The sequence below is a fragment of the Hyla sarda genome, chromosome 3 (genome assembly GCF_029499605.1).
Source record: "Hyla sarda isolate aHylSar1 chromosome 3, aHylSar1.hap1, whole genome shotgun sequence".
Classification (NCBI taxonomy): Eukaryota; Metazoa; Chordata; class Amphibia; order Anura; family Hylidae; genus Hyla; species Hyla sarda.
In genome coordinates, this window is record NC_079191.1 from 311,572,083 (window position 1) to 311,590,416 (window position 18,334).

Sequence of the window (18,334 nt, forward strand, 5' to 3'; positions counted from 1 at the left end):
AATAAGTCAGGATTGTCATTTCCAACTCCCCAAAACACAGATGTACATGTGCCAGGGTCTGAAATGCAATTGAACATTTTCTGTGCCATCATGAAAGACGTAAACTAGATGTGACAGCAACAGATGAGAAAGAACAAACGATGTTTAAATAATCTATTCAGCATGTCCACTTTATTGTTTCAGAATACAGACTATACTACTAGGTCTGCTTTTTTCTTAGTATGCAACTATGCATGAAATAAATAATGCAAAGGTCATCCTCAGTTTGTTTTCCCCTTTTTTTAATGTTTTGTACTATATATTGTGATGGGATTTGGGTGGCAATAACCTTGATTCTAAAGATAATAGGAATTCTGTTAGGGTAAGTACAGTGACGCATTTTAATCCAATCACTGTATGATTGACTAATATTACAATATCACAGCTTATATGGGCATGCATGACTGATGTTTGATATCATATAGTAACTGACACATTAGTGCTGAAAGAGAAGCAGACTATAGGGCCAATCAAGTTCAGGATATTGCTCACATAAAGGGATTATCCAGGATTAGAAAAAATCAGCTGCTTTCTTCCAAAAACAGCACCACTCCTGTCCTTGGGTTGGGTGTGATATCACAACTTGGCTCCTCTCACTTTAACCTGTTGGGGACGAAGGGCGTATGCATACGCCCTTGCGTCCTGGTACTTAAGGACGAAGGGCGCATCCATACGCATGTGGGAATTTCGCTCCCCGCTGCGCGCCAGGCGGGGACCGGGCCAGGGTGACTGCTGATATCTATCAGCAGGCACCCCGTGCAAATGCCCAGGGGGGTCATTAGACCCCCCCATGTCGGCGATCGGCGCAAATTGCAAGTGAATTCACACTTGCGATTTGCGCCGATTCCGGGTCTTTACGGGTCTATGGTGACCAGGTGACCCGGAATAGAAGGGTGATCGCGGGTGTCTAAGACACCCACGATCCCCCTGTAGCTATAGGAGTGAGGTGGCACAGGTGCCACCCCTCCTTTCCCTGCTATTGGTGGTCTGGACGCGACCACGAATAGCAGATCAGGGGCGGAGGGGTTTACTTTCGTTTTCCCCGTCCTGCCCTCCCATAATAGGTGGGGCAGAACGGGGAAAACGAAGAGGAGCGGCGCCGGAGTCCACTTACCCCTCCAGAGGCAGCGGAGCGACGAGGATCGGCGGGCGGCGACGTAGATCTGCGGCGGCGTGCGGCAGAAGAGGACGGCTCCCGGATGCAACGGTGAGTAGTTGCCTAGCAACATCTAGAGGGCTACAGTCTGAGACCACTATAGTGGTCTCTAGACTGTAGCCCTCCAGATGTTGCAAAACTACAACTCCCAGCATGCCCAGACAGCTGTTTGCTGTGTGGGCATGCTGGAATTTGTAGTTTTGCAACAGCTGGAGGTCTGCAGTTTAGAGACCACTGCACAGTGATCTCTATACTGCCCTCTAGATCTTGCAAAACTACAACACCTAGCATGCCCACACAGCTGTTTGCTGTCTGGGCATGCTGGGAGTTGTAGTTTTGCAACATCTGGAGGTCCACAGTTTGGAGATCACTGTTCAGTGGTCTCTAAATTGTAGCACTCCAGATGTTGCAAAACTACAAATTCCAGCATGCCCACACAGAAAACAGCTGTCTCGGCATGCTGGGAGTTGTAGTTGTGTACCTCCAGCTGTTGCATAACTACATCTCCCAGCATGCCCTTCTGTGATCAGTCATGCTGGGAATTGTAGTTTTGCAACAGCTGGAGGCACACTGGTTGGAAAATACTGAGTTAGGTAACAGAATCTAACTCAGTATTTTCCAACCAGTGTGCCTCCAGCTGTTTCAAAACGACAACTCCTAGCATGTACTGACAGACCGTGCATGCTGGGAGTTGTAGTTTTGCAACAGCTGGAGGCTCACTGGTTGGAAAATACTGAGTTAGGTAACAGAACCTAACTGAAGGTTTTCCAACCAGTGTGCCTCCAGCTGTTGCAAAACTACAACTCCCAGCATGTAATGACAGACCGTGCATGCTGGAAGTTGTAGTTTTGCAACAGCTGGAGGCTCACTGTTTGGAAAATACTGAGTTAGGTAACAAAACCTAACTGAAGGTTTTCCAACCAGTGTACCTCCAGCTGTAGCAAAACTACAACTCCCAGCATGTACTGACAGACCGTGCATGCTGGGAGTTGTAGTTTTGAAACAGCTGGAGGTTCCCCCCCCATGAGAACGTACAGGGTACATTCACACGGGCGGGTTTACAGCAAGTTTCCTGCTTCAAGTATGAGCTGCGGCAAATTTTTGCCGCAGCGCAAATTCCTAGCGGGAAACTCGCCGTAACCCGCCAGTGTGAATGTACCCTAAAAACACTACACTAACACCTAATAAAGAGTAAAACACTACATATACACCCCCTTACACTGTCCCCCCCCCCCAATAAAAATGAAAAACGTATTGTACGGCAGTGTTTCCAGAACGGAGCCTCCAGCTGTTGCAAAACAACAACTCCCAGCATTTCCGGACAGCCACTGACTGTCCAGGCATGCTGGGAGTTTAGCAACAGCTGGAGGCACCCTGTTTGGGAATCACTGGCGTAGAATACCCCTATGTCCACCCCTGTGCAATCCCTAATTTAGTCCTCAAATGCGCATGGTGCTCTCACTTTGGAGCCCTGTCGTATTTCAAGGCAACAGTTTAGGGCCACATATGGGGTATCGCCGTACTCGGGAGAAATTGCACTACAAATTTTGGGGGGCTTTTTCTCCTTTTACCCCTTATGAAAAGGAAAAGTTGGGGTCTACACCAGCCTGTTAGTGTAAAAAAAAAAAAATTTTTACACTAACATGTTGGTGTTGCCCTTTACTTTTTATTTTCACAAGAGGTAAAAGGAAAAAAAAGACCCCCAAAATTTGTAACGCAATTTCTCCTGAGTACGGAAATACCCCATATGTCGGCGTAAAATGCTCTGCGGGCGTACAACAAGGCTCAGGAGTGAGAGCGCACCATGTACATTTGAGGCCTAAATTGGTGATTTGCACAGGGGTGGCTGATTTTACAGCGGTTCTGACATAAACCCAAAAAAATAAATACCCACATGTGACCCCATTTTAGAAACTACACCCCTCACGTAATGTAATAAGGGGTACAGTGAGCATTTACGCCCCACAGGTGTCTGACAGATTTTTGGAACAGTGATCCGTGAAAATGAAAAATGTAATTTTTCTGTTTGCACAGCCCACTGTTCCAAAGATCTGTCAAACGCCAGTAGGGTGTATATGCTTACTGTACCCCTTATTACATTCCGTGAGGGGTGTAGTTTCCAAAATGGGGTCACATGTGGGGGGGTCCACTGTTCTGGCACCACGGGGGGCTTTGTAAATGCACATGGCCCCCGACTTCCATTCCAAACAAATTATCTCTCTAAAAGCTCAATGGCACTCCTTCTCATCTGAGCATTGTAGTTCGCTCGCAGTGCACTTGACATCCACACATGGGGTATTTCCATACTCAGAAGAAATGGGGTTACAAATTTTGGGGGGCATTTTCTCCTATTACCCTTTGTAAAAAAGTAAAATTTGGGGAAAAAAACTGCATTTTAGTGGAAAAATATTTTTTTTCATTTACACATCCGACTTTAACAAAAAGTTGTCAAACACCTGTGGGGTGTTAAGGCTCACCGTACCCCTTGTTACGTTCCTTGAGGGGTGTCGTTTCCATAATAGTGTGCGATGTGTTTTTTTTTTGCTGTCCTGGCACCATAGGGGCTTCCTAAATGTGACATGCCCCCCAAAAACCATTTCAGAAAAACTCACTCTCCTAAATCCCATTGTTGCTCCTTCGCTTCCGAGCCCTCTAGTGCGCCCGCTGAACACTTGACATTCACATATGAGGTATTTTCTTACTCGAGAGAAATTGGGTTACAAATTTTGAGAGGATTGTTTTCCTTTTACCTCTTGTAAAAATTCAAAAACTGGGTCTACAAGAACATGCCAGTGTAAAAAAAGTAAGATTTTGTAATTTCTCTTTCACTTTGCTGCTATTCCTGTGAAACACCTAAAGGGTTAACACACTGACTGAATGTCATTTTGAATACTTTGAGGGGTGCAGTTTTTATAATGGGGTCATTTATGGGGTATTTCTAACCAGAAGACCCTTCAAATCCACTTCAAACCTGAACTGGTCCCTGAAAAATTCAGATTTTGAAAATTTTGCGAAAAATTGGAAAATTGTTGCTGAACTTTGAAGCCCTCTGGTGTCTTCCAAAAGTAAAAACTCATCAATTTTCTGATGCAAACATAAAGTAGACATATTGTATATGTGAATCAATATATAATTTATTTGGAATATCCATATTCCTTATAAGCAGAGAGCTTCAAAGTTAGAAAAATGCAAAATTTTCAAATTTTTCATGAAATTTTTGAATTTTTCACCAAGAAAGGATGCAAGTATCGCCGAAAATTTACCACTAACATAAAGTAGAATATGTCACGAAAAAACAATCTCGGAATCAAATTTATAAGTAAAAGCATTCCAGAGTTATTAATGCTTAAAGTGACAGTGGTCAGATTTGCAAAAAATGCTCCCATCCTTAGGGTCATAATGGGCTCCGTCCCCAAAACTGAGCTTCAGAACTAATAGAACTGAGCTTCAGAACCACACAAACACACACACACACACACACACAAATGACAAGAGTAGCACTGTTTCTAGAATAAAACACCTCTATTTTTCTAATCATGGGTAACCTCCTTTATCTTAATTCATTGTTTGTGTTTAGTGTAAAAATTTTAACTGACCTTTTTCTGTCCTTTATTACTCTTTTTAAGATTTGCTCTCGGGACGAATCTGCATTACGGAAACGGACGTTTTCTCTATTGCATAAAGTGCAGATCAAGAAGAGTTTGTTTTCTTCCCTTAAAGGGCTGGATACCCTTGCAAGGAGGGGAAAAGAGAAACGGCCTTCAATAACTCAGGTAAAGTCATTGGACGGCAAGGTTATAAAAAACAACCTGTATCATTTAATCTATTATCCTGCATGTGTGATGCAGAGGAAGGCAAACAATACTGACAGAAGACAATTGCTCCATCGTGTTAGGGGAAAAAATCCTGAAGAGTTAAAAATGATTTTAAACAGAACAAGAGTCCCATAATATACATTTAAAGAGTATCCCACAAAAAACCCTAAAATGTTATATGTTACTCAGTACCTAATCCTGATCATATACATATAATTTTATGTGACTACCACCTATATTTCTCTCACAAATTCATTCTATCTGTTGCTCACTTAGTTTCTCATTCTGTGCTTTGGAAGACGTGTCCTCACTCTGCATGACTTAGCTTCCTCCCTGAGTCTACCGAGTCTTGCTAGTCCCACCTTCACTTGCTGGACTTTGTCCATGCCTGTGCTTTAGCTTGGACAAATATGATGCTGCAGCCAAGCAGAATTATATATATATATATAGCACATACATTGCTTATTTTTACTTTCCGTTTTTGAATTATTCTCATGTAAATTCTATCATTGTATTTAGGTTTTTGATACCAATGGAAGCCAGTCAGGCTCTGGGGCACAGATTCCACCTAATTTGAGTGGCTCCAATGAGGTAATTCTTTCTAAAATACATCAAAGTCTATTTTAATGATAAGTATTAGTAATGGCATTTAAATAACAGCAATTGGTGCATTGAGGAGAGGGGGGCCCTATGGCAAAAATGAAAATAGTTCATGTGAATATATCCTAGAATCCTGTGACTTGAGGGCCTGGTGTTTTATGCTCTTACATATTCTTTTATTGTTTTAACTGTCTGTTTGGCATGATTTTCTGGCATTTTTCCCTTACCTATTTTGCTTACACAGTTGTCATCCTAGAGAGATATTTGGGGAGATTTATCAAAAACTGTGCAGAGGTAGAGTGGTGCAGTATCCCATGGGAACCAATCAGATTTCTTCTTTCATTTTTCACATGTCTCTTTAAAAATGAAAGAGCAATCTGATTGGTTACCATGGGCAACTGTACCACTCTTCCTCTCCACAGTTTTTGATGAATCTCCCCCATATTGCAGTCAAAATCAGTTTTATCTGCAATAACTTGTCATAAAATTATAGACACCACACTGTCATTGTTGGTTGAAGTAGAAGGACATATACATTTTCCTTTTTTTTTCTTTTTTTTTTCATTTTGAGTTTTTTTTTTTCATTTAAACAATTTTGAGTTTTTTTTCATTTAAACAATCTATTAGAACTTAAGTTGTAGTATGTCCTTAACTAGACATTCTGCTTAGCAATGGTCTTTAATTGTTGTTAAAAAAAAAAAGGCAATGAAAGTCTGTGGAGTGGTTTGCTGAGATAACATATATTCAACATATGGAAGAATTGCTAGCTGCTCCCCCCCCCCCCTTATTGATGTCAACTGTTATACTTCCACTTTGTACGCTTCATTTTTCACATCTGGATTTGGATGCCCAGGCACACCAGTTTCAGATTAACCACCTTTCTTATTCCAATCTTCTTCATGGTCATATTGCTTATTCCACTTTGTTGCCCCCCACTCCTTTTGTCCTGCTCTTATCCGTACTGTCTGTGTGTTTTCTTTTATAGGTTAAATGTTGTTGGCGATCATTGGTTCACCAGTTGGGCTCTGTTTGCCTCTGCATTTTGACTTGTGCTTACGTATAATCTATTTTTATTGACATCCAACATAGCAACATTCATGTCAAAAGTACTGTAAAAATACCAATTGTATCTCAATAGAAAAACATCTGACAAACAGTTATTTATTTGCTTTAGAAATCAAGGAAATGCTATTGGTCAAGGCCCAGTGGAGAGAGACCTTTCAGTGTGGACTCATAATTCTTCCTTACTATGTGCCCAATCCAGTACTCTCCCCATCATAGCTGCATCATAAAACAATTTGAAATGAGGAAGGCCTGCCGCAACCCCCTCAGAAAATTACGTTTAGTGAGAGTAGTTAACCTCTTAAGGACGTAGGGCGTATGCATACGCCCGGCATCCCGAGTCCCTAAGGACGTGGGGCGTATGCATACGCCCGTGGGAATTCCGGTCCCCACCTCTAGCCGGTTGGGGACGAGACCAGGATGACTGCTGATATCTATCAGCAGGCATCCCGTGCATATGCCCATGCCGGTTGGGGACCGGACCGGGATGACTGCTGATATTCCTTATAATTTTCATCAAATTTGGGAATTTTTCACCAAGAAATGATGCAAGTATCGACTAAATTTTACCACTAACATAAAGTAGAATATGTCACGAAAAAACAATCTCGGAAGCAGAATGAAAAGTAAAAGCATCCCAGAGTTATTAAAGGGGTATTCCAGGCCAAAACTTTTTTCATATATCAACTGGCTCCGGAAAGTTAAACAGATTTGTAAATTACTTCTATTAAAAAATCTTAATCCTTCCAATAGTTATTAGCTTCTGAAGTTGAGTTGTTGTTTTCTGTTTAACTGCTCGCTGATGACTCACGTCCCAGGAGCTGTGCAGTTCCTAGGGGGATATTCTCCCATCATGCACAGCTCCCGGGATGTGACATCATAATTGAGCAGTTAGACAGAAAACTTCAGAAGCTAATAACTATTGGAAGGATGAAGATTTTTTAATAGAAGTAATTTACAAATCTGTTTAACTTTCTGGAGCCAGTTGATATATATAAAAAAAAGGTTTTGCCTGGAATACCCCTTTAACCCCTTAACCTCTTGAGGACCCAGGACGTACGGGGACGTCCCCGCACCCTGGGCTTTAAGGACCCAGGACGTCCCCGTACGTCCTGGCGTTCTCCGGTCCCTGCCGCGCGCCGGGCAGAGATCGGAACCGGATGCCTGCTGAAATGCTTCAGCAGGCACCCAGGGCAAACGCCGAGGGGGGCCATGCGAGGGAAATCGCCCTTGCGATCTGCGGCGATACCGGGCTGATCGGGTCTCTGGGACCCGACCGCCCGGTAATTTTGCATGATCCCGGCTGTCACAGACAGCCAGGACCATGCTAAAGTATACCTCCTCCTATCCCTTGCGATCCGTCGATTAGTTAACCGACCAATCGCAGGGGGGGGGGGGGGGGGGGGGTTACTTCCTCCCTCCCTGCCCGGCCCCTGGAAGTCCGGAGAGGACGGGAGGAAGACCGGAGGATGCGGCGGGGGGGACGGGGGAGTGCTGGGGCCCGGCCCCGGTACTTACCTCGTCCCTGAAGACCCGGATCCCGGCGATGAAGACGGCGGCGGCGACAGGTGAGTGGATCTTCAGCCGCGGTCGGGCCCTTTACAGCAATGCACGTCGCCGTAAAGCGACATGCATTTCTGTATTGGGACCCTGTATACTACAACTCCCAGCATGCCCAGACAGCCCTTGGCGTCTGGGCATGCTGGGAGTTGCAGTTTTGCAACTTCTGGAGGTCCACAGTTTTGGGACCACTGTGCCCTTCCAGATGTTGCAAAACTACACATCCTCAGCATGCCCTTACTGTCCAGGCATGCTGGGAGTTCTGTAACATCTGGCCCTTCAGGTGTTGCAGAACTACAACTCCCAGCATGCCTGGACAGTTTTGGCATACTGGGAGTTGTAGTTTTGCAACATCTGGAAGGGCACAGATTGGAAACCACTGTATTAGTCGTCTGCAAACTGTAGTCCTCCAGATGTTGCAAAACTACAACTCCAAGCATGCTGGGAGTTGTAGTTTGGCAACATCTGGCTCTAAAGATGTTGCCGAACTACTACTCCCAGCATGCCTGAGAATGTTTGGGAGTTGTGGTTTTGCAACAGCTGGAGGCACACTGGTTGGGAAACATTATCTGTTTCCTAACTCAGTGTTTCCCAACCCGTGTGCCTCTAGCTGATAGACTGTGCATGCTGGGAGTTGTAGTTTTGCAACAGCTGGAGGCCCCCCCCCCCCCTGTGAATGTACAGGGTACATTCACATGGGCAGGGGGCTTACAGTGAGTATCAGGCTGCAAGTTTTCAATGCAGCAAATTCTGCGCGGCAGCTCAAACTCGCAGCGGGAAACTCGCTGTAATCCCCCGCCCCTGTGACTGTACCCTAAAAACACTACACTACACTACACTAACACAAAATAAAATAAAAAGTAAAAAACACTTCATATACACATACCCCTACACAGCCCCCCTCCCCAATAAAAATGAAAAACGTCTGGTACGCCACTCTTTCCAAAATGGAGCCTCCAGCTGTTGCAAAACAACAACTCCCAGTATTGCCGGACAGCCGTTGACTGTCCAAGCATGCTGGGAGTTTTGCAACAGCTGGAGGCACCTTGTTTGGGAATCACTGGCGTAGAATACCCCTATGTCCACCCCTATGCAAATCCATAATTCAGGCCTCAAATGCGCATGGCGCTCTCACTTCGGAGCCCTGTCGTATTTCAAGGCAACAGTATAGGGTCACATATGGGGTATCGCCGTACTCGGGAGAAATTGCCTATCAAATTTTTCTCCTTTCACCCCTTATGAAAAGGTGAAGTTGGGGTCTACACCAGCATGTTAGTGTAAAAAAAAAAATGTTTTTACACTAACATGCTGGTGTTGCCCTATACTTTTCATTTTGACAAGAGGTAAAGGGGAAAAAAGCCCCCCAAAATTTGTAATGCAATTTCTCCCGACTACGGAGATACCCCATATGTGGGCGCAAAGATGTCTGGGGGCAAACAACAAGGCCCAGAAGGGAGAGTGCGCCATGTACATTTGAGGTGATTTGCACAGGGGTGGCTGATTGTTACAGCGGTTTTGACAAACGCAAAAAAAAAACCACATATGACCCCATTTCGGAAACTACACCCCTCACGGAATGTAATGAGGGGTGCAGTGAGAATTTACACCCCACAGGTGTCTGACAGATCTCTGGAACAGTGGGCTGTGCAAATTAAAAATTTTGTACAGCCCACTGTTCCAAAAATCTGACAGACACCAGTGGGGGGTAAATGCTCACTTTACGCCTTATTACGTTCCTCAAGTGGTCTAGTTTCCAAAATGGTATGCCATGTGGGGGTTATTTTGCTGTCCTGGCACCATATGGGCTTCCTAAATGCGACATGCCCCCCGAGCAAAATTTGCTCTCAAAAAGCCAAATATGACTCCTTCTCTTCTGAGCATTGTAGTTCGCCCGTAGTGCACTTCAGGTCAACTTATGGTAAACCTCCATACTCAGAAGAGACGGGGTGACAAATTTTGGGGGGTATTTTCTGCTATTAACCCTTGCAAAAATTTGAAATTTGGGGGGAAACACACATTTTAGTGAAATTGTATTTTTATTTTTTTACATATGCAAAAGTCGTGAAACACCTATGGGGTATTAAGGCTCACTTTATTCCTTGTTACGTTCCCCAAGATGTCTAGTTTCCAAAATGGTATGCCATGTGGGTTTTTTTTTGCTGTCCTGGCACCATAGGGGCTTCCTAAATGCAACATGCCCCCCAAAAACCATTTCAAAAAAACGTACTCTCCAAAATCCCCTTGTCGCTCCTTCGCTTCTGAGCCCTCTACTGCGCCCGCCAAACACTTTACATAGACATATGAGGTATGTGCTTACTCGAGAGAAATTGGGCTACAAATATAAGTATACATTTTCTCCTTTTACCCCTTGTAAAAATTAAAAAATTGGGTCTGCAAGAACATGCGAGTGTAGTGTACTGTCACTTTAAACATTAATAACTCTGAAATGCTTTTAGTTATCATTCTGATTCCGAGATTGTTTTTTCGTGACATATTCTACTTTAACATGGTGGTAAATTTTTGTCGATACTTGCATCCTTTCTTGGTGAAAAATCCCAAAATTGCCAATAGAAGGGAAGAAAGATGGGGCTGTATGACGGGAGTGATAAGTAAAAAAGAGACATTCAAATCCTTTAACTTGGACAGATTTATCTTAAAATTACTTAGATCCCCAAAACAATAACATTTCCACATGATAGAAGGCAAACACCTCAGGGGAAAATGTAAAGTGAATCGTCGACATAAAAGGCTTACCTGTAGTGCTCCTGTCTATCCTAAATTCCCCATAAGTCTGGATTCTGCCATTTTGCAGTATCCAGATGTTCCTTCTGGACTGCTCATCCAGGGGGTACTGCCTGGTGCCATTATGAATATAAATGAAATCAGAGAGAATCCCAGTAGCCCTAATCCTTGCAGGACGAGTTTTGTTGCAGCGATGCCAACAGGACTTAGGACTTGTCAGTAGAGGAGTCCAGGGAAGGATCCATTATCATATTGAAGTCATCCCCCCAAAATAAGCATGCCTTACATGAAAGTGAGGATATCATAAATTAGGCTGGTAGACATTGGCAACAGTATACACCTTATCAAAAATACAAAACTTCAGAATGGCATGCCTGCCAATAGAACTAGTCAAAGTATGCAGTACTGTATATAAAATAGAGCAATGGGTAGCAATGTAGGCACCCCTTGACTTTAAGCCTGGCATGGTACTGTGCAACTAATAATTGTAGTATGCATACTCGGAACATGATCTGTTTTGAAATGAGTTTCCGGTAAAAGCAGAACATGGATTTTTTTTTTGTGCTTAGCAAAAGTAATTTAGGACATTTTCCCAGAAGTATTGAAGCCCCTCACATTAACAGACCAAATATTTATAGACAACTTAGGTATCATATTGGAAAGTAGCTGGAATTTGACTTGCTTATAATGGAAGCCACAACACTCATATGCAGTATCTATGACAAGTTGAGTAACAGTGTCCAGCATGGCTAATTTTTTCTTATGGGACAGTTGTTACGCCGAGCGCTCCGGGTCCCCGCTCCTCCCCGGAGCGCTCACGGCGTCTCTCCCTGCAGCGCCCCGGTCAGTCCCGCTGACCGGGAGCGCTGCACTGACATGGCCGTCGGGGATGCGATTCGCACAGCGGGACGCGCCCGCTCGCGAATCGCGTCCCAAGTCACTTACCTGTCCCGGTCCCCGGCTGTCATGCTCTGGCGCGCGCGGCTCCGCTCTCTAGGGCGCGCGCGCGCCAGCTCTCTAGATTTAAAGGGCCAGTGCACCAATGATGGTGCCTGGCCCAATCTTCCCAATTAGCTTGATTAGTTTCCACCTGTGCACTCCCTACTTATACCTCACTTCCCCTGCACTCCCTTGCCGGATCTTGTTGCCCTTGTGCCTAGTGAAAGCGTTCCCTTGTGTGTTCCTAGCCTGTGTTCCAGACCTCCTGCCGTTGCCCCTGACTACGATCCTTGCTGCCTGCCCTGACCTTCTGCTACGTCCGACCTTGCTCTTGCCTTATCCCTTGTACCATGCCTATCTCAGCAGTCAGAGAGGTTGAGCCGTTGCCGGTGCATACGACCTGGTTGCTACCGCCGCTGCAAGACCATCCCGCTTTGCGGCGGGCTCTGGTGAAAACCAGTAGCTACTTAGAACCGGTCCACCGACACGGTCCTCGCCAAACCCTCTCTGACACAGAGGATCCACCTCCAGCCTGCCGATCCGTGACAACAGTCACTCCAGATGGAGCCTCCAACGCAGCTGTGAATGGAGCTTGAGATTTAGCCATCCAAATAAAAAATAATTTTCCCACACTATACTGTGATATAAACACATTATATTCTAATTATTATTTCTAATCCTAGAAATATAGGTAATCTCCAGATATCTTATGTAATTACATGAGGATTTGTGTTAGCTAATGGCAAATGAATACCAAATTGCTCTCAACTGTTTTTTTACTACTGTAGCCTACACCCGTCGGATAGACTTTTGGGTATTGATAAACTGTTTCATAGAAACATAGAATGTGTCAGCAGATAAGAACCATTTGGCCCATCTAGTCTGCCCAATAATCTGAATCCTATCATTAGTAAAACTTCCTGATATTAGTTTTAAACCTTTGCCCCTCTAATTTAAAACCATGTCCTCTTGTGGTAGTTTTTCTTCTTTCAAATATGGTCTCCTCCTTTACCGTGTTGATTCCCTTTATGTATTTAAAAGTCTCTATCATATCCCCTCTGCCTCTTCTTTCTTTCAAGCCATACATTTTATGGTCCTTTAACTATTCCTGGTAAGTTTGATCCTACAATCCATGTACTAGTTTCGTAGCTCTTCTCTGAACTCTCTCTAGAGTATCTATATCCTTCTGGAGATACGAGGGGAGATTTTTCAAAACCTGTGGAGAGGCAAAGTTGCCCAGTTGCCCATAGCAACCAATCAGATTGCATCTTTCATTTTTCACAGGTCTTGTTAAGAATTAAAGAAGCAATCTGATTGGTTGCTATGGGGAACTGGGCAACTTTTCCTCTCCACAGGTTTTGATAAATCTCCCCCTCGGTGTCCAGTACTGTGCACAATGCTCCAAGTGAGGCCTCACCAGTTTTCAGTACAGCGGCATGAGCACTTCTCTCTTTCTAGTGCTTATACCTCTCTGTATACATCCAAGCATTCTGCTAGCATTTCCTGCTGCTCTATTGCACTCCCTACCTTTAAGTCTTCTGAAATAATTACTCCTAAATCCCTGTCCTCAGATACTGAGGTCAGGACTGTGTCAAATATTCTATATTCTGCCCGAGGGTTTTTATGCCCCAGGTGCATTATCTTGCACTTATCCACATTAAATTTCAGTTGCCAGAGTTCTGACCATTCTTCTAGTTTGCCTAAATCCTTTTCCATTTGGTGTATCCCTCCAGGAACATCAACCCTGTTACATATCTTTGTGTCATCAGCAATAAGACATACCTTACCATCGAGACCTTTTGCGATATCACTAATGAAGATATTAAACAAAATTGTTCCCAGTACAGATCCCTGAGGTACCCCACTAACCCTCTGTTGTCTGTCAGTCATCCACTGCTTAATCCACTCAACAATATGGGAGTCCAAGCTCAATGACTGCAGTTTATTGATAAGTCTTCTGTGTGGGACCGTGTCAAAAGCCTTACTAAAATCTAGATATGCGATTTCTGCTGCCCCTCCGCAATCTAATATTTTAGTCACCCAGTCAAAAAAATCAATAAGATTTGTAATATTGTATCACAAGATAGAGCTGATTTCACAATGCTGTTGGCTCACATTTTTTAAAAGTAACGAGTATAATGCTAGTTGTATATATAACTGTTGTTACTAAAATAGTAGAGAATGTGAATGCAGCTTTCTTCTCTCGTAGCAAAATGCAGAAATTTCATCCTAGGGCAATGATGTCTGCATGAAATATATTGTTATCATATTGAAATCTGTGAGTAATGTTCTTCCAGGAAATCTTTTGAGTAAAATATTCCGATGGAATTAATTGTATTGTACACAGTGTTCAGAACAACAGTTGGACCCAGATTTTGAGCAGCTGACACCATGTGGAATAGATGAAAGAAAACCGAAGGTTGAGGTCTATTGCGTATTACGTCTTAATACGTTCATTTTATCAGCTTTATAATAATTGTCATATAATAATGATACTTAACAAATTTTAACTTAAACTGTGGTCTTCTGATTTATTTTAAAAACTGTTAATTAGAGACCTTAACTCTATATATAACTAACTAGTAATTGGTTCAGAAGCCTCCAAATAGCCAAATCAAAATAAAAGTAATATTAAAGAAGAAATATGGTGAGTCCAAAAAACTGTGTTTTTTAATGTCATGTTGTAGCCTTGGGGGCCCTGGTTTCAGCAGTGTTTTTACTTTTTTGCAATTCCCCTCCCCATACATGAGATATAGGGGCTTTGATCATCTGTACTCAGGGAATCATGGCAACTGAGGCTACAAAATGGTAGAAATATATATATTTTTTTAAATAAAAAGGTATATTACTTATAAAAGCAGGTTAGAAATAGCTGCTTGAAGGTAGTGAATAATTTTGGCAGTACGTTTCAAGGAAGGTAGAGGAAATGTAGCTTGTCCTATACTCCAGAGAATCGATATCAAACAGCCGATCAGTACATGCTCTTCAGTAATAAGGTGCCCTTTGATTGGCTGCAAAGTGATGCCTGATTCACAAGAGCCTTACTAGTAAACTGTGCACACTGATTGTCTGGCAGTAATTTTCATAGGAAAACCCTTTTGAACTTGACATCTGTGGATCTCTGTGGTTCTATAACCTGACTTCTCCACCAGGCAAGTTGGAGACCACTGCTTTTTAGTAGGGAATGGATAAAAACGCAGGTGTTTTCATATTCCAGTTTAGGGTAAAAGAAATAATGCATATTTGTGCTTTGAGGACACAAAAACCATCAGTGTTATGTCAGGAATGTCCATTACATCATGTAACTGAAAGCACCATGTGTTTAGTGTTACAGGCTGAAGCCTTTTATAGGATGTCTGAGAAATAAACCTTGTCTGAAAACATATGATATTCCTAGTCACATTCTTCAGTTTATCATTTTTAAGTTGATTTTCTTTTTGGGCAATGACGTAAAACTGTTTAAGCCTGAAAATATTCTGGACTGAAGTCTAACTAAGAGTTTTATTTCTCCTTAAATCTGTAATACTATCAAGAGCCCTTAGAAAACTGTTTTTGTAAATTTTATGCATTGGGTAATAAGAGTGGGCGAATGTTGGCCAGGGCGCTCAAGGAACACTTATATCCCCTTTATTAACACCCCTTCTGGCTCAGTTGTATGCACTACTCCTACTATCGCCACTGTGTTTCTTGATTATTATGCCGCTCTGTATAGCCTTCCTTCTACCTCCCCTGCCCTTGCCCGGACTCTTTCCCCCTACATGATACCCCTCGTATCCCAGAGGATCAACTTGATTCCCTGTAGGCTTTGTTTTCCCTGGTCCTGGCTATTATTGCTTCTCTACCAGGGGGCAAGAGTCCGGGCCCAGACGGCTTTACCACAGCTTTTTATAAGCGTTTGCTGAACACTTTGCCCCTCTATTGTTGGATGCCTTTAATGAGGTTTCTCCGGAAACTCCTTTTCCTCAACAGATCACCCTTGCACATGTTGCGATCCTCCCTAAACCGGGCAAAGATCCTAGCTACAGACCTATCTCATTGTTAAGTGTGGATCTTAAGATCTTTGCCAAATTAATTGGTCTCCACTTAGGTCCTCTTTTACCGGACCTTATCTACCTGGATCATTGTAACTTCTCCCCCTTACTATCTCTGTTCGAGGCACTCCTGCAATTGTGGCACAAATTTTTTTTTTACTGGTTTGGTAGGACAAATATACTTAAGATTACTCTGTTGCCTTAACTACTTTATTTACTACAAACATTACTGATCCGCATTCCTACACCGTTTTGGCGGGCTCTACAGGGGCGTTTCAGCTCTTTTGTCTGGGCGTCAGGTCGGCCTTAGATTCGGTGGGAGACACTTATTTGCCCGAAGGAGGCTGGGAGTGTGTGCCTACCTGATTGCATACAGTGGTCCCTCAACATACGATGGTAATCCGTTCCAAATGAACCATCGTTTGTTGAAACCATCGTATGTTGAGGGATCCGTGCAATGTAAAGTATAGGAAGTTGTACTTACCTGTCCTCGTCGCTCCGGACCGTCACCACTCGTCACCGCTGCCCTGGATGTCGCCCTCCATCGCTGTCGCCGTGTCCCCGGCACTCCGGACGTCTCTACTTCTCCGGGATCGTCGCTCCTACGTCGCCGCCATCACGTCACTACGCACGCCGCTCCTATTGGATGACGGGATGGCGTGCGCAGCGACGTGATGACGACGATGGAGAGCGCCGGCGATGCAGGGAATCCCGAAGAGGAGCACCATAAACGGCTATCCGGCCGCAGCTGAAGCAATCTGTGATGCCGGATAGCCGTTTATGCAATGGCCCTGACATACAAAAGCATTGTATGTTGATGCTGCCTTCAACATGCGATGGCCTCTGAGAGGCCATCGCATGTTGAAATTATCGTATGTCGGGGCCATCATAGGTCGGGGGGTCACTGTATACTATATGGCTGCCATGCCATATGGCAGTCTGCTTGATATTATGCTTAATTCTACCTCTAAACTTTGAGTGTGTATCACACACAATGTCTCACCCCTTTCTTTGGCTGGGCTCCCCTGGTCTTGGCCTCCACCCCAGCCCTCCTTGCCCCTTCTATCGTTCAGCACCCGACAGATGTTTTCGGCTCTTCATTGCTCTCCCTCTAGAGGGTCTTTAGTAGATCCCACTGGTCCCATGCTGCCCATCACTGACCACCTGGATTTTTGCCTCCTGTTGCTTTCTGGGGGGGGGGGGGGAATGTAAAGTCTAACCCACAACGTTTATTCTGTGTGATTTCATCCGACGGCCTGCTCCCACTTTCCGACATCCGCCCTGATAGTACTCCCCATCCCCGTGGTCCTTTTGAATACATTCGGTTACGGCATTTCTACTCCTTGGTGGCTCGCTCGAACCGCTTGCACCGTGAGTTGACTCCTTTTGAACAGCTCTGCCTTACACCTACTTTGCCTCCTCATACTATTGGCTTTCTGTATAGACTATTGCAATCTCGCTACACTTCTATTTTACCCTCGTTCTGCACCGCTTGGAAGGCGGAGCATCATGCTCAGTTCATCCCGGCGCAGTGGCAAAAATGTTTCTTCTCTCCCATAAGTTTGTTATAGCTAGCAGATCTCAAGAAAGGAACTATAAGATCCTTTCTCGCTAGGGTCACCAGTGTAACTGTTCCGGACTAACCTGAAGCGACTCTGCTGTGTATGTTTGACATTTCTGCCTCTTCCTATAGGAAGTCCCTCTTGCGTTATTTTCTGCAGCAGCTATGTCGGTGATCCCTCGCAAATGGAAAGCGTCTGCACCTCCCACTGTTGCGGAATGGCTAACGGAAGTTCCAATTACTTCCAGCATATGGAGGAAATTGCTACACAAAAATATGGTTTGATTGGTCTTCTTTGCAGTCAACTCCCGATTATCGGGCTCTATTAACCTCTGGGTCCTCAGTGGCTCCCTGATTTTACCCTAGACCTGCCTCCTTTCTCCTTGATGTCCTTTCCAACCCACTCCTGTCCATTGTATTGGTTTTCTCCTTTTTTGTTTGTCGTGCTCCTAAGTTTTTTTTGTGACGTCCGGTCTTGTCTTCCCCCTCTTTTTTTCTCTTTCTTCCCTGCTTCACTACCTTTAATCTCTGGTTACCTTTAGTCTGTTTTAGCATTTCTGTCAGCTGTGGTAAGCCATATTGAGATCCGCTACCAGAAGAGATTATTTCTCACATGCGTTTACATAATTTAGACCCTGTTGGGTATCTGCCTACTTCTGTTACCTTGTTGATACCTATGTTTGTACATGGACATGTCCTTGCACTGTTTAAATTTCTATGTGTATGTTATTTTTATTGAAAACTAATAAAACTTTCAAATCTGAAAAAAAAATAAAGAAAACAGTTTTTGCTTGCTGAAATGTAGCAATGTTAATGGACATCTGCAAAT

General features: G+C 43.8%; 1 protein-coding gene across 7 annotated transcripts in view; it reads left to right on the forward strand.

The window, feature by feature from the left end:
- Positions 1 to 18,334, forward strand: part of TIAM2 (TIAM Rac1 associated GEF 2) — a 488,869-nt gene that overhangs the window by 312,889 nt on the left and 157,646 nt on the right. For all 7 annotated transcript variants that reach the window (XM_056567049.1, XM_056567046.1, XM_056567048.1 and 4 more), the window contains 2 exons: positions 4,822 to 4,968; positions 5,530 to 5,601. In XM_056567049.1, coding sequence (XP_056423024.1) covers positions 4,822 to 4,968; positions 5,530 to 5,601 — 219 coding nt within the window. The remainder of the gene's footprint in view (positions 1 to 4,821; positions 4,969 to 5,529; positions 5,602 to 18,334) is intronic.